Source organism: Macrotis lagotis, chromosome 3 (assembly GCF_037893015.1).
Source record: "Macrotis lagotis isolate mMagLag1 chromosome 3, bilby.v1.9.chrom.fasta, whole genome shotgun sequence".
NCBI classification, from domain to species: domain Eukaryota; kingdom Metazoa; phylum Chordata; class Mammalia; order Peramelemorphia; family Peramelidae; genus Macrotis; species Macrotis lagotis.
Window position 1 is genome coordinate 177,774,599 of NC_133660.1, and position 23,938 is coordinate 177,798,536.

Sequence of the window (23,938 nt, forward strand, 5' to 3'; positions counted from 1 at the left end):
CAAAATATATCTCATGAAAGCAAAGGAAGGTTTGGTCTTGTTTTTAATTTTTATTCCATTCACAGCTTGCCCTTGGTAAAGTTTAACACAAAAGTAGATTCCATACCTGCTTTCCTTCTCCAATATGAATGTGGTCTTTTTGCTTTTCTTCATATAAACATCTCAGGAAAGAAATAACCAGTTCGTTCTCCTTTTGCTCATTTCTTGGTCTTATTTTCTTCAAGAAAGAACAAAAAAAAAAATAGAAACTGATAAGAACTTTGTGAAACCTCACCAAACCTCAATGAATTAAGGTGGTTTTCCTAGATAAAGTCACTAGATGGCACCAATGGCTCTAAATGTGTGGACTATTAACTACTATTAACATTACTGTAACAACATTCTACTTTGAAGTTGTGGAGAACACAAGCTAGAATTCAAAATGGACTGATGACATGAGTAAGACACATGACAGAGTTTTTTCCCTTATAAATAATATTCTCTTTAATAAATAACTACATGCATAAAGAATCATGGGATTTTATTGATAGAAGAAATTTAGAACCCAACATCATTGAACAGATAAGGCCTAGAGAGATTTAGCAATTTAGTGACAGGGTCACCCAACTAATAGGTAACAGAAGCAGGTGTCATAAATCTCAGGCCAGGACTTTTTCCTGTAAGAACCCCTGCCAAATATAATCACAGGGTCACAGACACAGAGCTTTGAGATTCAAATAGTAAAGGCAAAATTTGTACCTAAACTCGCTGACTTGATCAACTCTTTTTCACTGTACAATACTACCTCAAACTACTTCATATACAAATACTTTTTTATTTATTAAGAGAAAAAGACGTATGATTGTATAAGCTTGACTGAAGCCCCAACTCATATTATTTTAAGACTCTTCCTCTACACAAACTGGATACTAACAAGTCCCACCACATTTACAAGAAATAGGCACAGTCTCTAGGAATATTTAATGCCAGAATACATTATATGATTTCTGTTCTACCCTCAAAAATCTACTAGATTTTTTTCAAAAAGTAGTGACCTGTTCAGCATAAGAATTTAAAAATTTTTCAGAATATACTCATTGTTTCACTGTATTATTACATAAACTTTAAAATTGAAAACACAAGTTATCAATTAACAATAAAAGTTATTAACTCATGATATGAAATGTTAATAAATGGAGCTCATAAGTACCATTTCAAGCTATCTATCCGACTTGAAATATTATTGGGAATTTCATGGCACTCCTCAAAGGATCCATGGGTTCAGCACAAAACACAATCATTTATACCCCCCATCATCAGTAATAACTCTTGTCTTGGTTCCAATACTTTGGCAGTCTTCCTTTAGGTCAAAGGTCCTCAACCTTTTTACAATCATGGAGTCCACGATGAAGCCTGTGAATCCCATTTTCAAAATAATGTTTTTAAACATAGAAAATAATTAGAATGACAAAGGAAATCAATTATGAAATAGTGATCAAATTTTTAAAAGAAATTCACAACCCTAGGTAAAGGACCTCTAGACCTCTGCTTCCAGTCTTCTAACATTTGGTGAGTGTCACCTATTATACCCTGCTCTTGTTCAAAGGCTAGCCAACCTCTTTTTTACAATCATACATTTTCTAGATAATATCCTTTTCTTGCACATACATCAGTACTGCCCTCATGCACATCTCTCTGCATTGCCCTTTGAGGGTGACCACAAATTTGTCTCTTTGGAGATAGTAGAATATCACAAAATTTGCAGCCATATAGCAAGACTGTAAGAGTACTAACTTTAAAAAGTACAGAGCAGCTAGGTGGCCCAAAGAATAGAGCACCAGTCCAGGGATCAGGAGGACCTGAGTTCAAATCCAGCCTCAGAAACTTGATGTTTACTAACTGTATGACCTTGGGCAAATCACTTAACCACTGTCCTACCAAAAAAATAAAGAGGAAGAGAAAAAGGAGCATGATTTTTTGCCTTGCAAAAGTTTTTAACTTCTCCCTATTAGCACTTTAAGCTTCAACTGTATGAGTTGAATGTAAGAGGGAAAGAGTAGAAATATTGGAAGAAAATCTGGTGATATAAAACAAAAGAGATCAATAAAAACTAATTTAAAAATACTTTAATGGTGTTAAGGATCAAATTAATAATTCTCAATAATGACAATTTATTATTAAAAATATTGACATATCTGTTCTATTATACTCCTTTCCATTTAATCAATAAATGATTTTGGAATGAATAGTATTAGTTAAGCATCCTACTAAATTTCCTAGAGTCATTCTCTCTTCCACTGTTTTTGACTATCTTGTGATGTACAACTGGTCATAATCTTCCACTATAATCTTCAAAATGTTTAGCAAAAGAATCTAACATACTAAAACATCATTGCTATTAGCAGGCACATCTCTCCATTTGGCAGGGAATTAAAGTATTTGCTGCTGGAGGCAGAGGTTTCTGGACAGTACCCATCTCTTTCCTGTGGTGAAGGCTTCAAACACTGGCCCCCTGGCTATTCCAGAAATAAAACCCATCTCCTACCTCCCTGCGCTCTCTCTGAGTGTCCCCCATGCCTGGAATGTGCTCTCCTTCCTCTGTTCAGACTCCTGAGCTCTCTGGTTTCTTTTAAATTCCAACTAAAATCTTACCTTCAACAGGAAACCTACCCCTACCTCTTCCAATTCTAGTGCCTTCCACTCTGTTCATTATCACCCATGCTGTATACAGAGCTTGCTTTGTAGGTCCTTGAGTGATGTTTTCCATTAGATGTAAGCTCCTTGAGAGCCAGGACTGTCTTTTGCCTTTTTCTGTATACTCATAACTTTGCACTTATTAAATACAACAGACTAAGGGATAATATTGGTTAAACTTCTATAGAAAATGGTGAAATCAACAATACATTTTTTTTCTCTTCACTAATTTCAGATATTTTTAGTAGTAAGAGCTTATCTGTCCAAGGTAGATTTACCAGACTTTCAGACAGTCACTAGTCATCTCATCTCTATCTTAGTTTGCTGTTGATTTTGATCCTTTGTCCCCACAATGTAAAAATCTGGTAATATAGTTATAATTACCTCAAAAATGATTACCATAAAAATAACAAATTTTCTGTTCAAGTATATCTTATTTTCTTTTCTTTTTTTTTAGGGTTTTTTTTTTTTGCAAGGCAAACGGGGTTAAGTGGCTTGCCCAAGGCCACACAGCTAGGTAATTATTAAGTGTCTGAGACCGGATTTGAACCCAGGTACTCCTGACTCCAGGGCCAGTGCTTCATCCACTGCGCCACCTCGCTGCTCCTATATCTTATTTCCTAAAAAAAAAAAAAAAAAAGCAACACCCCTTCTCTTTTGGGGAAGTCCTAAATCTCTTCTTGAAAGTATTTCTATAAAAAGTCAAGAATTTCCAGGGATTTAATGAAAAAAAGTGCAAAAAGAAAGGGGCTTAGCCCTACCCAATCTAAAATTATATTATAAAGCATCAGTCATCAAAATTGTCTGGTATTGGCTAAGAAATAGAGTGGTGGACCAGTGGAATAGACTAGGTGGAAACAATTATAGTAATCTGCTTTTTGATAAACCCAGAGTCCAGCTATTGGGATAAAAACTCTCTCTTTGATAAGATCAAGGACTAGCTTACCTGTCAGATCTATGGAAAGGGGAGCAGTTTATGACTAAGGAAGAGATGGAGAGCATCACTAAAAACAAACTAGGTGATTTCCATTACATTAAATTAAAAAGCTTTTTCACAGATAAAACCACTGTAACCAAGATCAAAAGAAACTGGGAAACAATCTTTACAACTAATGTTTCTGACAAAGGACTCATTTCTAAAATATACAGAGAACTGAGTCATATTTTTTAAAAAAAACCATTTCCCAGTTGACAAATGGTCAAAGGATATGCAAAGGCAATTTACAGATGAGGAGATCAAGGCAATCCATAGTCATATGAAAAATTGCTTTAAATCATTACTTATTAGAGAAATGCAAATTAAAGCTTCTCTGAGGTACCACCTCACAACTCTCATACTGGCCAATATGATCAGAAAGGATAATGATCATTGTTGGAAGGGTTATGGGAAATCTGGGACACTATTCCATTGTTGGTGGAGCTGTGAATTCATCCATCATCATTTCTGGAGAGGAATTTGGAAGTACTCCCAAAGGGCAACAAAAATGTGCATACCCTTTGATCCAGCAATACTACTACTGGGTCTATACCCTGAAGAGATGATGAAAAAGGGTAAAAACATCACCTGTACAAAAATATTCAGAGCAGCCCTGTTTGTGGCAAAGAATTGGAAATCAAGTAAATGTCCTTCAGTTGGGGAATGGCTTAGTAAACTGTGGTATATGTATGTCATGGAACACTATTGTTCTATTAGAAACCAGGAGGGATGGGATTTCAGGGAAGCCTGGAGCAGCGATTTGCATGAACTGATGCTGAGTGAGATGAGCAGAATCAGAAAAACACTGTACACCCTAACAGCAACATGGGGGTGACGATCAACCTTGATGGACTTGCTCATTTCATCAGTGCAACAGTAGGGGACAATTGGGGCTGTCTGTGATAGAGAATCCCATCTGTATCCAGAGAAAGAACTGTGGAGTGTGAACAAAGTTCAAGGACTAGTCCCTTTAATTTAGAAAAAAAACCTGCATATCTTATTGTCCGATCTTGTTATCTCTTATACTTTGTTTCTTCTTTAAGGATGTGATTTCTCTCTCATCACATTCAATTTGGATCAATGTACAATATGGAAACAATGTAAAGACTGACAAATTGCTTTCTGTGGAGGAGTGGGAGGGGAGGGAAGTAAGACTGGGGGAAAAACTATAAAACTCAAAATAAATAAAATCTATTTCTAGGAGGCGGCTAGGTGGCGCAGTGGATAATGCACCGGCCCTGGAGTCAGGAGTACCTGGGTTCAAATCAGACCTCAGACACTTAATAATTACCTAGCTGTGTGGCCTTGGGCCTTGCAAAAAAAAAAAACCTAAAAAAGTATTTCTATTCTGTAAATTTGCTGTTATTTTGTTTGTGCGAGTCTAATTTTTCTGAGATTTGTCTTGTTCATCACTAGGTTCCTGTCCAACTCCAAAATCTTGTGTTTCTGTGTAACTTGGAACTACAGACACAGCCTTCTTAAAAGGTAATATAATGGAAAAGGGAGAGAGAGTAGGTTTCCAGATACAAGCATTTAGACTCTAGAAAACGGTTAGCAAAACTTCAAGCAACTTTCAGTAATCTTTTATATTTTTGTCCCATTTAACCTCACAGAAAAAAATGACTCCCAGAAGTTCAGATGTAGGAATCAGAATTAACATGAATCTAGATCTTCCCTTTTTTTTCTTCCTTCAGTAATTAGCAGTATGGTAGGGTAGAAATAGCCCCAGTTTTAGAGTTCAGTGAAGTTTAGTTGGAATCCTGAAGAGGTCACATTTATTTCTATTGGGAATTTTGGATAAGTTCACTGGGCCACTTTTGACCTCAATCTCCTCATCTCTAAAATGAGGATAGGACAAGATCCATTACCCTGCTGAGTCTAAAATGTATGATTAATGATTATTACTTAAAAGTGAAAGACCATAAAACTATCCCATCTTTGCTCCCAATGGAAAGGATAGTTTTGCAAAGGAGGGAAGCTAGTTTACATTGAAGGTTTCCTTTCATGTTTTAGATTTGCAGCCTGAAGACTCATTCATTGTCTGTGACTAAGCAGCTGGTAAATCAGACACATTCCGGGTATTTCTTTCCCAAAAGACTGTGATAAATTGGAGTAATGAGATTCCTACATCCCCACCTCCCAACCTAGAAGAAAGAATCTAATGAAAAAGGGAAAGGAATTAAGAGGCATCCAGACAGAAGGTAAAGGTGCTGTCCTATCCCTCTCCCCAACCCTGTTATGCAGATAATCTCTGTACCTTAACTCTGCCGTCTGTCTATCCTCAAAAGGCAGTAACACATTTCACAGAGAAAAAAAATACTTTCTTAGTAACTTATTTCAACAGAGGGAAAAAAATTAGTGACAGAGATGAGAGACCTGTTTTTTTTATTTCCTTTCACTCTTTAGTCATATAATTTCAAAGGGAGAAAAAAATATGAAAGTAAAAATGAATCAAGACACTACAAAGAGATTCTCTAAAAATCAAAAGCAGGCACAAAGGCTCCTCCTGAAATGTCACATCTGACAAGTCCATGGCATTATAAAAGCTGTCTCTCCAAGCTAATTACAAAGAGAAGTGAACTTCAGTGTTTCCACATAATCAAAAGTCATGTAATATACTCTTCTAAAAAGTTCCAAAAGAATGGAAAAATCACATGTGGAGCTAGAAAGGATATCAGAACTCATATACTCCAACTCCCTCATTTAGAGAAATGAAAATTAAAGCTTCTCTGAGGTACCACCTCACACCTCTCAGACTGGCCCAATATTACACTGTTGGTGGAGCTGTGAAACTCATCCATCATTTAAGTGACTTACTGACCCAAGATCACACAGGAAATGAAGTGGAAGGTATTTTTTTAACCAAAGGTTCTGATTCCAGAGTCAAGTTCTTTCCACTGCACTAAACCTGCCTTCCTAATTCTTCCTGAATACACAGGCTTGGGGCATTTCCAAAATCATGTTCTATTGGAAGACCTCTTCTAAAAGTATCCCAGAAACATTTCCAAATATCTCCACTGCTTATATCCAATCTTTATTTTGATTGCCTACCTAGGGGAGGAAGGCATTCTATTTATATGGGTTAAACATTCCTACAAGACTGTAACAAGAGAGGTAACAGTGATAGAATGGAAAGAATATTATTGGACTTGAGAGTCAAGGAATCTACATTCAAATACAGATGCTAGGACTGGGTAAATAAATAGGCAATTACTTAATCTCTCTGAGCTTTAGATGATTCAGTTGTAAAATGAAGGAGCAAATTCTTACACTGCCCAACTCACAGGGCTACTGTGATGGAAGTTGTCGTTGTCATCATCATCATCATCATCATCATCATAGCTAGATTTATATAAAATGAAGGAACAAATTCTTACACTGCCAAACTCATAGGACTGGGGTGAAAGAAGTTATCACTATCATTATAGCTAGATTTCTATAGTGTCTACTACGTAACAGGCTCTGGACTAACTGCTTTACAATTATTACCTCATTTGATCCTCACAACAACCCTGTAAAGAAAGTACTATTATCAATTCTGCTTTACAATTGAGAAAACAGAGGCATACAGAGATTTAATGACTCACAAGGCAAAGACACACACAGCTAGTGTCTAAAGCTGGATTTGAACTCTGGTCTTCCTGACTCCAGGACCAGCATTCTAGCTACTCTACTACCTAGCTAACTAAAGAATGCTTTGTATAAAACTTAAAGAACTGAAAAAATATGAATAACTTTTGTTATGTGACTATAAAATAATGTCATGTTTAAATTGCTCTCAGTAAAGATGAAGAAAAATAAAACAAAACACACAGAAAAAACAAACATCCCTACCAAATTTGATGAACACTTAATAAAAAGTATCTCTTTCCCTTAATCCTAATTCCTCATGCCAAAAACTACTAATTTGTAAATATGTTCAACAAAATATCCATGTAAAATGCTAACCTGACTGTTCCCTACTGAGAGGAGGGGGTAGAAAGGAAGGGTGGAGGGAAATTTTGTAACTTGGAAATATGTATGTACAAATAGATGAAAACTTTTTAAAAAAATAATGTCAACAAAAAAAGAAAAACCTTGAAAATGGTAAACCATATCCTTTGCAGTTTCAAAATCAGCCAAAAATAACTGAGACAGTGGGTGAACAAAATGAAAAACCCAAGTTAGACAACTCTCCAAAAATTTACCTTTTCAAATATACACAAAAGTCTTAAAGCAGTTTCAAGGCATCTATAGCTTATACACATGAGTTCTCTAACATTTGAGTTGTTAATTGCTTAAAGCAGCATTAAGCCTTTGGGATTTCACAATATTCTCTATCTCATCTTTGGTGAGAAATTCTCCTTCTCTCCATAAATCTGGCAGGCAAATGATTCCTTGCTATTCTAATTGGCTTATGTCTAAATCATGTACTCATTTTGGGCTTGTGTAAGATGATGGTCTCTTCCTAGTTTCTGCTTTCCCAGCAGTTTTGTCAAATAGTGAGAGTTCTTATCCCAGAAGATGGAGACTGAGTTTACCACCCTAATACAGTCATCAAAGATTATTCTAAAGACCTGGGATGGAAAACGCCATCCATATCTAGAGAGAGAACTACGGAATCTAAATGCAGATCAAAGCACCCAATATTTACCCTTTTTAGTTTTTTTGTTTTGTTTTGTCCTGGTTCTTTTCTTTTTGTTCTGATTCTTCTTTCACAGTGTGACCAATAAGGAAATGTGTGTAACACAACTGCACATGTACAACAACCTCTATCAGATTACTTGCTAACCTAGGGTAGAGGAGGGAAGGATGGGAGGGAGAAAACTTTACAAAAATGAATTTTGAAAATTAGCTTCTACATGTAATTGGAAAAATTAATTAATTAAAAAAACTTTGGAATGGCATATATATATGGCTGCAATCCATGGCAGCAGACGTAATCATCCTCCTGACAAATCACAGACTTTTGATATAGATTGACAGTGACATATAAGTCCTTATTAAAACTGAGTAATTCTGAAGAGTTTTATTTATTTTCTAGCTCAATTCTGAAAACGGTTCTAAAAAAAATGTAAGTTCCAAAATGTTTAATATCTCTGGAATACATCTAGAGACAAGGTCCCTGTGTGACTGGATTTGGCATGAGAGGGCCTGGCTTCAAATCCCATTCCACTGCTTAATTCATGTGGGACCTTGGCACTTCTTTTCTGAGGCTGTTTCTTCATCTGTAAATTCAAAGGGATGGACTAGATTCACTTCATTTCAATCAAATAAACATTTATTATGTGTGTCCTATATGCAGAACACTGAGGATAAAGATAAAATGAGAGAGTTTATGATCCTCCTGGGAGATAAATAATGCACACAACTAAGAAAATAAAAAATAATAAATGAAGTTTCATGAGTAGAAAATGCTATTAATAACTGGGAGAATCAGGAAAGGCTTTAGGCAGGGAATTTTTCCTGAGCTGCAATTGGAAGAAAACCATCTATAAGTGGTGGTGAGGGGGAAAAAAAAAGCATTCCAACCACGGGAGACTCCCGGATGCAAAAGCCTAGCAGTGAGAGATGTACCGCAATGCATCTCGAGAATGCTTAGCAAGCCAGGTTGATGAAAGAAGGTAATATGAAATAAAAATGAAAAGGAGGTGGGAATCACATTGCAAAGGTTTTTAAAAGATTTTCTCTATTACAGTTCCCCCTTCCCCCTTTAGTTTTAATTCTTCCTTCATGATTGTACAAGTACAACATATAACAGATTGCTGCTGTGGGGAGGGGGAGGGGGAAGGAAGAGTGGAAGAAAAATGTGGAATTCAATAATCGTGTTGAACATATTTTTATAATAGTCATGTTGTGAAAGCAGATTTAGAATTAAGGGGGGGAACATAAGAAAGAAAGAAAAAACAAAAGCAATTTTAAAAAGTAATCATAGCATGCTTTGGCTCTGCATTCAGACTCCATAGCTTTTCTTCTGGATGTGAATGGCATTATCTATAACAAGTTTCCCAGGACTGTCCTTGATCACTGAAGCTGAGCAGAGCCAAGCAGCTGTTAATGGGAGCAATATTCTCCCGGTTCTGCTCACTTCACTCAGGCCAGTCCATGAAAGCTTTCCTTATAGAATAATAGTATTTCATAACATTCATAAACCATAACTTGTTTGGTTATTCCTCAATAGATGAGCAAGGGGAAGAAAATTTCTAACCTCAAAAAGATGGAAAGAGTGGTATGAAGGGAAGAATTCTACCCCCAAAGGAATATCTGTTAACAATAGATTGAGAATTATAGAGAGGACTGGAGGGCAGAGGCTGATCCAGACCTCTGAGGGAGAGGGTTGACATGGATATGGATGAAAGGCCAAAGAAATGAGAGGGGAAGATAAGGAGAAGTAGAGTGGGGAAACTGCCTGCCATGGAACGAGGAAGGCTCCTGTGATGATGGAGCACGACTGCCCTGGCTCTGACTTCCAGAAAGCAAGGATCTTTTATAGTTATGAGACTCTGATTAAAAAAAAAAGGTAATAATCTAGTCCCAAGATGTAGATTAAAATCGCATTTGATACCTTACCCCATAATAGCAGGAGATGAGGAACATCATTAAAGGTAATGTAAATGTGCAAGATCCTACACCCCACCAAAAATGCCTCTCCCCAAGTCTTCTGTGACCTATGTGTCATTGGACTCATGATCCAACATGTCTTAGAGTAGAAATTCTTAGTCTTTTTAGGGTCTTCTAGAAACCTCTTAGCAGTACACCAGTCCTTACACAAAATAATATTTTTAAATATCATATTTCCCCATGTATAAGAAGTACCCTTTTTCAAAAAATTTTGGGTCTAAAAACTGGGAGCACCTTGTACAGGGTTATAGATTTTTTTTTTTTACTAAGACTTCCTATTTTTTTTGCACATGTCTTTGTACTCATTGTTTTGTATTTTTGTTACTGGTATATTAGGTTATGTTTTGCCACGTTCTGCCCAACAATGGCTCAGAAAAGATTTTCATACATGCTGAATTCAAGTTCAAAGTGACCCAGGTTGCAGAAGTGAATGGAAATCAAGCTGCTGAATGTCAGTTTGATCCTCCTCCAACTGAGAAAACAATCTGAGACTGGTTATGGGAAGAAGAAACCTACTGAAAAAAAACCCAGCAGAAGGAGGCCACGAAAGGCAAGTCAGCAAAATGGCCTGATGTAAAGAGGGAATTGAAGAGATGGAATTAAAGAGCAAAAGATCATTGGAATTCCTGTGTCCACAAAGATGGTTCAGCAGGAGGCAAGAAGAACTGCTGATGAAAAAGAAGTGACTGATTTCAAAGGAGGACACAATGGGTGTTTCAGGTTCATGTAAGGGAACAGACTAATCATGCATCCACACACCAGACTTATCTATATGATGCCTGAAAGCTATGTGCAGAAGGTCCATGAATTTCATGATGAAGAAAACTTGAGTTCAATAACTTTGTGTAATACATTTTTCAAATTTCAAGCTCCAAAATTAAGGTGCATCTCATACATGGGGAAATACAGTAATTGAAGGGAATTGCTAAATTTCAGTTAGAGGATAGTGAAAATAAAGACATTTTTTTCATCCCCATACAAGTCCAAAATCTATCCATAGACTCTGTAGGACAATGATGCCAAAGGCATAGAGAAACACTGTAGGAAGCCTACCAGTTGAGAAAAACATATATTGATATTATCTATGCTCCACTGTATTTTTCTTTATTTTGTCAAATATGTCCCAATTACATTTTATTCTGGCTTGGCAAGCAACATGCTTGACATCTTTACTTTAGGGGACGTGAACTCCACATTAAGAACCCCAGCTTAGAGAACTCTTTGAAACAAGCCATTTACCAACCATAGTGCCTAGAAAGTGAAGTCTGCTGTAAATCAGAGTTGGACCTCTATTTCAAATGATATAAAGTCCCTTCTTATTCTATAATCCTTAAAGTCATTCTGGCAAAAAAGGATATCAGAAGACTTAAAAAAAACATTGACCCCCTGAACTGGTTAAGGAGAATGTCAGAATCAGTCTATAGAAACTTACTGGTCCAACAGAGGTGTGTTAAGTTTATTATTCATTTACCCATCTTTGATATGAAAATCACATACTACCATAAAGACATTAAGGAAATAAAAATAGCAATAATTCTATCCTCATCATCTCTCATGGGCATTATTGTAGAAAAGCATACACTAAATTGTTTTAATGGCACTGTGTAACATCCACTGAGCAAAATGTCTCTGAGGTTCAAAGACAAGCACACATCCATACCCATAATGTACATTAATAACATCCTCTTCACTTCTGCATCCTAAGTCTAAAATCCATTCAATTTATTTATCTGTGTATTGTAATTCACTTAGCTACAAGTCATAAAATAACACAATTCCTGAAGAATTAAAGTTGAAAGTCACCCAAAGGCAATGCAGAGTATATATAGGAGGCTTGAAGAGATGTAACATATGATAGCCAGCCAAGAAGTGAGCATGAAGAGTGTAAAGGATGACATCTATGAAATAAATAACATGTGGAAAAGAAGGTAAGACATGTGGCAGAAAACCCACATTACAGAACATCATACATCCATCAAAGTAGAAGAATTTGAAGGGGGGGGAAAAGGTAGGAAATTAAATTAGGGGAAAAAAAAAGAGGAAAGTCAAGAACCCTAAGGGGAAGTTAAGGGGTAATAAGAAATATATAAAAACCACCCAGTCAATTCTGAATAGAAATTTTAAAGAACATGTTCTTTCTACAAAAAGAACATGTTCTTTCTATATGTATATATACACACTGTAATCTAATGGTGGAGGCAGGAAAAGGAACTAAAGAACAACATTTATCATGGAATAAAAAATGTACAAATTCAAAGCAAAGCATCTTGTTCCTGGCACCCTTATATTTTGGAAACTACAGGAAAGCAGTTTAATTCCTGGCTTATACATGTTCTTCTTATGGGCAAAATGCCATGAGCCAAAGAAAACACTCCAAGTTAAACAAGATTTATAACAAGTAACAAATTTTCAATAAATTGACTGCTTTACAACTGGACTGATGAAGAATACATTTGAAGTATATGCATTTTTATGATTATTCTGAGATAATGTGGTTTTTTTTTAAAAATCTATTTTGTGCCTATTTTAGTATTTTCTGATGCCATTTATAGGAGTTTATCTAATATATACCAGAATTACAATAGGAAAAACATCAATAAGCCTTCAGTATCCTTTTTTTTTTGAGAGGGGCAGGGGAATGGGGTGAGGACCAGAAATATCCCATTTATTTTGCTTAAAGTTAATTTTTAAAATAGTCATTATTTCATATTTCATATGACTATCTATGCAAAACCTAGCTGTACTTGTCTCAATACAAATCCTCCCCACCTCCTCATAATTATTATTATTTTGTTTTGCTAAATTCTGAATATTGGTGGATTAGTTGGTTCCTGTCCTATGTTATCAAAGAAGACTAAAATGTTTGAGACAAATTACAGTGTATCCGACTATGGCTGATTAGATGAGTTCAACAGAGGTGCCCACAGGCCAGGCATAAATAGTCCATGTGAACCCCCCTTGAGCAGCTTCCATTCTGCCTTGCTCAGAGTGCAGCACTCTGATGAGGGCATGCCATGCTATGAGGTCCTCCTGTGCCAGTGTCTTCAACTAATCAACTAACTACAATGAATGTTGTGATAGTCTACATTTAATCTCCTTCAAAGAAAATTCCAGACAGAGAAGCATCTGCCCGTCCCTGTTCAAAGACCATTATTACACTGGTAATGAAAAGTTTTCCCAAGAAAGAAAATACTATGTAGTTGCATGTGGGCCAATCAGAAGTTAGAAAGAAAAAGAAAAGTTAGGGAGAATGGATCTGAGACTTCACTGATGAAGATTATTCTCTCTCATTCTACCATTAAAAGTTGTCACCCTCACTAATACATTGTTGGTGGAGCTGTGAACCCATCCAACCTTTCTGGAAAGCAATTTGGAATTACGTGCAAAGGGCAACAAAAAATGTGCATGCCCTTTGACCCAGCAATACAACTACTGAGTCTATACCCTGAAGATATCATGAAAAAGGGTAAAAACATCACTTATACAAAAATATTCCTATCAGTTCTGTTCGTGGTGGCAAAGAATTGGAAATTGAGTGAATGTGCATCAGTTGGGGAATGTGTTATATGTAGTTATGGAAACCAGGAGGGATGAGAATTCAGAGAAGCCTGGAAGTATTTGCCCAAATTGATGCTAAGCAAGATGAGCAAAACCAGAAGAACATTGTATACCCTAACAGCAACATGGGTTGATGATCAATCTTAATGGACTTGCTCATTCCATCAGTACAACAATCAGGGACAATTTTGGGATATCTGTGATAGAGAATACCATCTGTATCCAGAGAAAGAATTGTGGAGTTTGAACAAAGACCAAAGACTATTACCTTTAATTTAAAAAAAAAAACAAAAACATTATCTTGTGTAAGTTTCCTATCTTTTATATTTCACTTTTTTCCCCTTAAGGATATGATTTCTCTCTCTCAACACATTCAACTTAGATCAATGTATACCATGGAAACAATGTAAAGACTAACAGACTGCCTTCTGTGGGGAATGGGGGGGAGGGAAGTAAGATTGGGGGAAAATTGTAAAATTCAAAAATGATTTTTTTAAAGTGTTGTCACCTTTTCTAAAACTTTTAGTCTTAAAATGTCTACAGTTCTGATAGGTTAAGCTACTTGTCCAAAGACATACAGTCAACATATGTTCATGTGAACCCTAATCTTAATGAATTCAAGACTGGCTCACTAGGCATTGTCTGGAGCTACCTCTCAAAAGTTAGCTGTAGAAGAAACATTTGTCTACAGTATAACTAGAAAGAAAAGACTTTTAAAATTGGGAATTTCAGGATATAGGGCATCTCTGGGACTTCTAAATTTTTAAAAGATCCTCCCCAAAACTCTGAAACAAATCATTCATCAAATGGATTGGAAAGAACACTTGTCTAAAAAAAGCTGTTCAATTAATTTGCTTTTCAATCTAGTTCCATACTTACTGGTTTTATGACCATGAGCAAAGAATCTCCCAAATCTGAATTTCCTCATCTGTAAGATTTGGTGTCATTTTTCCATTGCCTATTTCTCAAAGAAGGCCTACAGATCAGGGTAGATGACCTAGTCAAACATCCTCTGTACACCACACAAATTATCAAGTCATCGTCAGAGAACAAACAGGACTGCAGCACAATCTACATCACTACTGAACTCTCCAAGAAACCATCTTTAATCAGTTCTGTTCAGTGTGGGGAAGAACCCTAATGGCTAACAAAAAGGAAAACAAATGCAGAAGATGAAAACCTCAAACTCTGAGGTCCAGCCCTTCTGGACTTCTTATGACCCAAGGGTCCAGGTACAAGAATCTGCACCCAACTCATTTCTGGCAAGAGTTTCCAAATGTTATGAATGTATACTTGAGTTTTCAAGGAAGGCCATGCAATTTCATTCAATTATGCTGTGCTTGGAAAAGATGATGATCTGAGCTGTCTTCAACAGACAACAAAGAAAAGAAAGACAATACTCTATCCAGAAACCTTAAAAGTCATACCATACCTGAACCTCCTCAAAAATTGTTGCTTGTTCTTGATTACTTAGTGTCGTAAGGTGCTTCTGGAGCTCCAGCTTAGTTTTGGAAGAAGACATCCCTAGTAAGGAGGGGAAAAAATAAAGACATGAACTCCAGAGATAAATGACTTGAACAGAAACTAAGAAATGTTTAATCAATAAACAAGCAACAGCTAATGTTTCTATGATGCTTGCTAATAGCCAATCCTGTGCTAAGCACTTTATGATGATTTATCTCATTGGACATTTGATCCTCACCATCCTAACCCTGGGAGAGACAGGTTCCACATTACACACCAGGGAATGAGGCAACTTGCGCCAGGGTTACACAGGTCTTCCTGCCTCTGGGCCCAGAGCTCCCTGTGCACTGCGCCAGCCAGGGTCAGAAATCCAGCCGGCTGCCCAGAGGCACCAATAAAACAAATGAAACAATCTCTCCTCTCAAGGAGCCCAAAGTCTCATGAAGGCAACAGGAGCTATGTATGCGTATATATTTGTAATCATACACCAGCATGCATACATACAACATAGTTACATGTCTATGCATATGCACACACATCTACACATATATATGGATATTTTACACCTACACATTGTACACAGATAAACAATCTACATATTTCATCTTTATATGCCACTATATACAAATATGCACACATTATGCACAGATATAGATACACACATCTACATAATCACATACATGCATGCCCATGACAGCTAGGTGGGCACAGGGGATAAAGTGTTGGGCCCAGAGTAAGAAAGATTTATCTTCCTGAGTCCAAATCTGGCTTCAGACACTTAATAGCTATGTGATCCCAGACAAGTCATTTCACTCTGTTTACCTCAGATTTCTCTTCCACAAAGTGAGCTGGATAAGGAGTTGATAAATCACTCCAGATTCTTTGCAAAGAAAACTCCAAACAGAGTCAGGGAATGACCAAACCACAACAACAATATAGACATATGCATAGATATGTGTGTGTGTGTGTGTGCGTGCGCGCACACGTGTGTGTATTATAGACAGAATAAATACAAAATAGTTAAATACAAATAGGATAGTTTAAATGGGAGGGCACTAGCAGCTGCAGATGAAGCAGGAAAAGCTTCAAGGAGAAAATGATGATGCATCTTGAAGGAAGAGAAAGATTTTATATGGCAAAGGAGTTGAGGAAGAGCTCATTCCATGAAACACCCAAGGGCAAAGTGATGGAGGTAAGAAATTCAGTGGTTTATGTGTGAAACACAGAGAATGCTAAATTGGGCTGGATTCTGAAGGGTTCAGGATGGAAAAGATTCTCCTTTACACACACTATATTTCTTAATGCCTTGAATTGGTGTTTAAAGGTAAAAACCCCTGATCTAAAGGTAAACTATCCTGGTTTTATAAGTTTGGAAAAAATCATGGTTTCCCACCTCCATAACTTTGCATTGGCATATTAAACAACCTTACTCCTATCAGTCAGACCAATATGACAGAAAAGGAAACTATAAATGTTGGATGCAACATGAGAAAACTGGAACACTAATGCACTACTGGTGGAGTTGTGAACTGATCCAACCATTCTGGAGAGGAATTTGGAATTATATCCAAAGAGCTCTAAGACAGCAATATATCCCAAAGAGATTTTAGGGGAGGGGGCAGGGGGAAGGACCTACTTGAACAAAAATATTTATAGCAGCTCTTTTAGTGGTGGTAAAGAATTAGAAATTGAGGGAATTTCCACCAATTGGGGAATGGCTGGACAAGTTGTAGAGTAGGAATGTGGTAGGTATATTATGCCAAAAGAAATGATGAGCAGGCTTATTTCAGAAAAACCTGAAAAGGCTTACATAAATTAATACAAAGTGAAGTAAGCAGAAGCAGGAGAATTTTGTACACAGAAACAGCAATACTGTATGATGTCGCCTGTGAATGACTCCACTATTCTCCAAAATACGACGATCCAAGACAATTCTAAGGTTCATGTTGAAAAAATGCTATCTACCTCCAGAGAAAATACTGATGTAATCTGAATGTAGATCAAAACACACTAGTTTTCACTTTATTGTTTTCATGGGGTTTTTTTGGTCTTCTTTCACAACATGACTAATATGGAAATATGCTTTACATGATTATGTATATACATATCAAATTTCTTTTAAGGAAGGATTAGGAGAAAGTTTTGAACTCAAAATTTTAAAAAATGAATACTAAATTGCTTTTATATGTAATTGAGAACAATAAAATATTATTTTAAAAAAAGATTACAGAATCAGATCTGGAGATGGAAAGGAGTTCAGAAGTCTCCATTCATTTTATAATTGAGAAAACAGAAGCCCAGAGATATAAAGTGTCAATAAACACTTAAGTACTATGACCTAGGCACTGTGCAAAATGCTTAGTATACCAAGAAAAATGTCCCTGCTCTCTAAGAAGGGATTTGAATCCGGGACTCTGGCTGCAGGACAAGAACTCTTCATCATCACATCCTACCATAACTAAGACAAAGGATATGCCTGACTCCAGCCCTCTCTCAATGGCACATCAGACAGTTCCTTTGTCATTATTATTCCCCTTCAGGATTGCCCAGAGTGATTGTAGAAGTGGGAGGAGAGGGAGACTGGAAGGTCCAAGAGCAAAGGAAAAAGACAACTAAATTCCAAGAATTCCTCCTCTCTGGACACTTCATTGCTAAAGTCCTGAATGGGCCCTTCAGGTATTTTGGTGCCACAGCAGCTGTCTTTTAAAATAATTATCTCAGCTATGAACACAGCTGTGAGGTCAATGGAAAGATTCCAAATGTCACTTTCATATAGGGAAATCTGACCTTGAAAAAAGCATCAGCTCAAACTCTCCTAAGCAACAATACTTTTAAGAAACAAAAATCATTCTAATCATCTGAGCTCTTTTAAATTCTGTACAACAGTTGTCAATTAAGGGGTAACACACATGATATATAGTTACTTATCAAGTACAGAGGACTACAGTACAAAGAAGAGTGAAAAGGACTCATTCATTTTATAGGTCTTACAGCATTATTTTATATCTTTTAAGTGAATAATGAGGTTATTATAGCTTTCCTTTTATGATCCATGACTATCATCTCTATAAGTTTAGTTGACAACCAGTCCTTGAGTGGGAATAGAACCCTCAATTATAACATTAAATACTTTGTAAATATAAGCAAAAATTACCACTATTTTTTTGGAAAAATCATGATGTTATTTATGATAAGCTGCTTTATAGAACTATTTTTTGGAACACATTGAAAAAATCAAGAACTGCTTATAAAACAGTCCCATAAAACAATCAATACCTACTTTATTAAGATGACCTCTAAGAATGAGAACACAACTCTTTGTGGTCTTTTCATTTATTTGCCCCACAAAATGAATGCATTTTATTGAATGACTATCTAGTCAATTAAGAGAGGACCACTTCTCAGAGTCCCTTAGGGCTGCACTGGTACATGCAAAATATTATATTTTGGGAACCTCTTTTCTGCCAAGGGCCATTTGGCTATTTATAACATCATTCACAGGTCATATCTGGTCAAACATTTCATTAATTCCCCCCCCCAAAAAAACTCCTAGATTTATTGATTTTCAAGTCTTGTCTAGGGTTGTCTTGGCAACCCAGGCAAATATGGCCTGCAGGCCAGAGGTTCCCTGCCCCTGTATTAAAAGAACAAGAGCATGGTGGAAGATAGATTCTCCATGGAGAATTTATGGAAAGATATGCATGAAAATTTAACAGGATGAAAAAGTATGGATGGGGGATGCTCTACATTGCTTAGAGATTATACTGAAGGAATCTTAAAGGAATTCTTTAAATCTTAAAGATTGTTTTTAAATGCTGGTTAAGATTTATATAAAGCAAATTAAATAGAGATGCTGAAAAGATGGCAAATGAGAGGTTTCAAGTGAACCAAATGAACCTTTAGAACTCCCCCCCCCAAAAGTGAAACAAATAGAACAAAAGAAACAAACAAAAAACAAAAGGGGTAGGGGAGAAAAGCTCCCATAAAATGAAGCAAAAGAAACCTTACAAAAAAGCATCTGAAAGACTATCAATAAAGACTAAGATGGAGCTATTTCAAGATATTTTGCTAAGGAAATTAAGTTCATTTCAAAAGGGAAGGAAGATATGGCATCTATAAAGACATAACCAGAAAACAATTTGAGAGCTCTCCAATAAAAAAGGAGACTTCAGAGAGAACCTAAAAAAAATCAATTTTCAAGAATGGCTAAAATTGCAGAATACCACCTCCTACCAGGCAGATAATGAACTTGGTAGAGATTGAGATGATTTTTTTAATGGTCAACAGGAGAATTTGTTTTGTTTGACTATGTAATAAGCATACACACACGAAACATACAGGAAGGTACTCCTCCCTTCAGGCTGGGGAATGATAGTAAGAAGGAAGAAGAAAAAAAAAATAATAGGTTGCCAAAGCTCTGGAAGATGAATAGTATTAATACCAACTCATATTTGTACAGACTTTAATTCCTCTCAACTCTATGATGTAGAGACAGGACAAGGACAGTGTCCCAAAAGTCTCAGTGACATTTTAAGCTTTAAATTATTCCCATTTTACATAATGAGGAAAGTGAGAATCCAAAAGTGAAAAATGTCTACTAATCATATGACTATGATTCATCCCAACTAACTACATATTATTCGACATAGTAAATACAATGGAAAATTATCATTCTTCCTTAGAAGAAATTAGAGGAAACTAGATGGCTCAGTGGATAAGATCCTACACTAGGGAGTCAGGAAGATCTAAGATATGATCCTGTCTTGGTGGCAGGCTGTGACCCTAGATAAGTCACTTAAATCTGTCAGTCTCAGTTTCTTCATTTCAAAAATGTAAGTAATAAATAACAGCACCTATCTCACAAAGTTGTCTGAGAATCAAATGAGATAATACATGCAAGGCAATTTACAAATTTTAAAACACTATAATAAACATTAGCTATAAAAGCTAATGCACTTATTATTATTATAAATATTAAAATCAACTGCAAAAGACCTATGAAGGAAGATGCTATCCACTCCCTGAGAAAAACTGATAAATAAAAGTATGCAAACTGTGTGTGTGTTTGTCTATCTGTGTGTCTGTCAGTCAAATGGCAACCTGCTCTAGTTCAGGGTGGGGAGGGAGACAGCTTGGAACTTAAAACTTAACAAAAAAAAATTAAATTAAAAAATAAATCTAATGCACATTTTTAACAATAAAGTAATTACATGGTAAAAGTACATGGAACTTAGAATTTAACAAAAAAATTAAATTAAAATAAAGCTAATGCACATTTTTAACAGTAATTACATGGGAAAAAGTAAAACTGATACATCTTTTTTTATCTCTAAAAATACAACAGATGAAGATGTGAAGCAGTCATGTGAAGCAGGTGAAGGGAGGAAAGTTATATTTCAATGAATTTATGATATCTGAAATATTCTTCCATTCATTTAATTTCAATCTGAGATTGCATGGCCCAGAAGATTGCTGTTATTGTTAGTCATTCAGCTCTTTTTGAACCCACATACCATACTGTCCATGGGTTTACCATTTCCTTCTCCAGTAGATTCAAAGAGGTTAAATGACTTGCTCAGGGTCACACAGCTAGTAAGTACTGGAGGCTGACTTGAATTAGGGTCTTCCTGTTCCCAAGCCAGTGCTAAGTCATCCAGCTCCCTGGAGGCACAAATATTGTCTGGAAACTTATGAGCAGAGCAACCCTGGAAAAATCATTAACCTTTGGATGCCTTGGGCAAGCCCCTCGCACACATCTGCTAAATCACACCCAATCTACCCCCTCTTGACAGCTAGGACCGCCACCCTGTGCCTGGGTGCTGGGTACTCTCATGTTGGGATCAGACCCTGATGCTTTGAGCCTTGAGGCTGAGGTCTTTCCACACTGACCTTCTATTCTTTCACAAAGCTTGTGCAGGCATTGCATGGGGCATCCTTCACACTGCTGAATGGGAACTCTGGAGGTCTGCTGCACAGCTGCAACAGTGAAAGCCTGCTTCAGAGTCATCATAATTTCATCAACCTAATCAAACAGAAGATAAAATGGCAGAGAATGGAAATTAAAAATTTCAAATGATGTGAATCAACCTCAAAGGCTGAACAATTTAGAGTTATTAATTAATAAATGAGTAATTTCTCTTTTGCTTTTTAAAATTGCGAACAAACCTAATTGATTCATGGTTTGAAATGCCCTCCTGGGACTTGACGATCCTTAGTACATTAGGCAATACTGTCAGAAACCAAAAATCTATAGCAAACATCCACTGAGTGAGAAGGGGGAAAATTAACTTCAGACAGACCAAGTAAGTTTTCTGCCTCTCCTCAAAACAAAAACGAAAATGAAATTGAATTTAATTTTAAACTGGAACAAGGTCTAAAAACTATTGAGTGTCTCTTACCAAGGCTTCATTTGTGCACTGAAAAACGTAGCAAACAAAATGAAAACCTCCATTTTCAGAAGACTCTCTGCAGATAAATCCAAAATGATCCACATGTCGAATTCCCTGTGAAAGAAAAAAAACTTTCTGTATTTAAAAAAGTATCACCTTCCACAAATGCCATTCAATAGTTAAAATGTATAGTATGTCTTTTGCCTTTTTAATACACTGTCAGTAGAAAGGAACTTGGAGTTCTATAAACAAAGTAACTACAACATTCATACAATTTGCCAGAGACTCTACTGTGAGGCAGATACTCAATAGAGGTCAATGATAAAAAGAAAGTATCTTCCCATATAACACTTTTTACAGTAGCAAAGACCTTGAAATAAAATAGGCATCTGTCAATGGAGGAATAGCCTTGTCAAATCCCATCCCTGAGTAACTGCTACCATTTATCTTCCCCCATTTCTACTCCTATGTTGCTGAACACCCCAGAGGAATGCTGCCAATTTGGGTCCAGTACGCAATACGTAATTATTTATTTCCACCAAAACTTCATTCCTAAAAGTTCTTCCCTGATTGACTATCAAGTCAAGTAAAGTCAACAAGCATTTATCAATTCCAGGTGCTCCAATCATTCTCATTTCTTCTTAAAGACCTCTGCTACCCTCCATAAACAAAGAACAGTGCCTCTTATTGGGAGAGGAAGCAGAAACATCAAGGTTAGGTATCTTGAGTTTCATCTTTAACTCTAGTTTACATTTTAAAATCCCTCTATGTTGCATAATATCCTCTCCTTCTTTGCTTCAGTCACTAAGAAAAAGGTGATTCTTCTCTTTTCCAAGATCACCTTGGGCACTTTAAACAATCCCTTCCATCTTTTCCTGGAAATTCTCTTCAAAATTACCACTACCACTTCCCTTCTATCTTCAATTTCTCTTTATCTACAAACTTCTTCTAATACACCAAGGTCTCACACCTTCACATGTACTTATTATCCCTCTTAAGTTTTCATCTTATAACCTTTCCTTTCACAGTCAAACTTCTAGAAAATGGTATCTGTATCCAAAGTGACCACCCTCTTCAACTTTATTTTGTAAAATGAAGGCACTCGATACGATGATCTCTAAGGTTACTCTAAAGCTCTAAAATTCTGACTTTTATCACCTAGCTTATGATCTTTGTAACTCGTTATCTTTGTTCAAGCAACAATTCAACCCAATGTATGAAAGAAGATAAAACATTTATCTCAGTATGTTTTAATCTGTGAGATGTGAACTAAGTACAAAGGATGCTAAAGAAGTAGGCTGAAGGAATCATACTCACAAAGACAATTATAAAGGAACAAGAAAGATACAAGTAAACAGCACTCTGAGAGCCTAGTCATCACCCCTTTCTTCACTTTCTCTCAGGCCCCAAAAACTCATAAGTGAGAATGGAAGAGAATTTTCAATCAGAAACAAATAGAAAATAGAGGAGAAAGACATTAAACAAAAAAAAAATACAGAACCAAAGAAAATACAAATAAATAGAAAGGTTCATAAAATGTGATCAGATGCTAATGGGACTCACAGAGTAAAACCCTGGAAATAATCATTATGAAAAAATACTGAAAGTATCTCCCCCCCCAAAAGAATCTCCCCCCCCAAAAGAATTCATTTTCTTCAATATTTTTATCCTCAGCAGGAGCAATTAAAGCTTATTACTACTAAAAATTACAACTGAACATTCCTCTTCAAAGTAGTAAAGGGGTAAAAAAACAAGAAATAAATAGCATTATCCTTTTAACCTCTCCTAATAAATCTCAGAACAACCATGTAATTTCCCATCATAAAATCTAGTGGTAAATCACAGAATTCATAGACATAGAAATGGCCTCCCCCCCTTACAGAACTGTATATGAATCACATTAGAAATAATTTCAGTATGAAATACACTGACAGCAAGAATAAATTAGGGCTTTCAACTTACCTGAGAGCAAAAGGAAATCTCCTTAAAGTTTTTCTCCAATGCTATTTTTTTGGTGTCAGGACTGATGAGGTAAACTTCTGACTGACCAATCTTTTAAAAAAAAAAGGAAAGAAAAGAAAAGAGAAAGAAAAAAAAATCTATATTTTTGTTGAATTTTTAAATATTTTAAACTGTCACTATTTAAACTATCATCTTCTAATAATTGTTCACAATGTGGCTCAGTTATTCGAGCCTTTTCTGAGTCTTTGTGACCTCATGAGCCTTAGTACGCCAATACTGTACACTGGGTTTTCGGGATAAAGATCCTGGAATGGTT

The 23,938-nt window shown here is 36.2% G+C and overlaps 1 protein-coding gene across 1 annotated transcript in view; it reads right to left on the reverse strand.

Annotated features, from left to right (window-relative positions):
• TBC1D1 (TBC1 domain family member 1) overlaps positions 1-23,938 on the reverse strand; it is a 252,928-nt gene that overhangs the window by 126,996 nt on the left and 101,994 nt on the right. The window contains exons 3-7 of the mRNA XM_074231584.1: positions 23,623-23,712; positions 21,670-21,774; positions 21,161-21,293; positions 15,240-15,331; positions 88-217 (exon numbers count right to left, since the gene is read on the reverse strand). Coding sequence (XP_074087685.1) covers positions 88-217; positions 15,240-15,331; positions 21,161-21,293; positions 21,670-21,774; positions 23,623-23,712 — 550 coding nt within the window. The remainder of the gene's footprint in view (positions 1-87; positions 218-15,239; positions 15,332-21,160; positions 21,294-21,669; positions 21,775-23,622; positions 23,713-23,938) is intronic.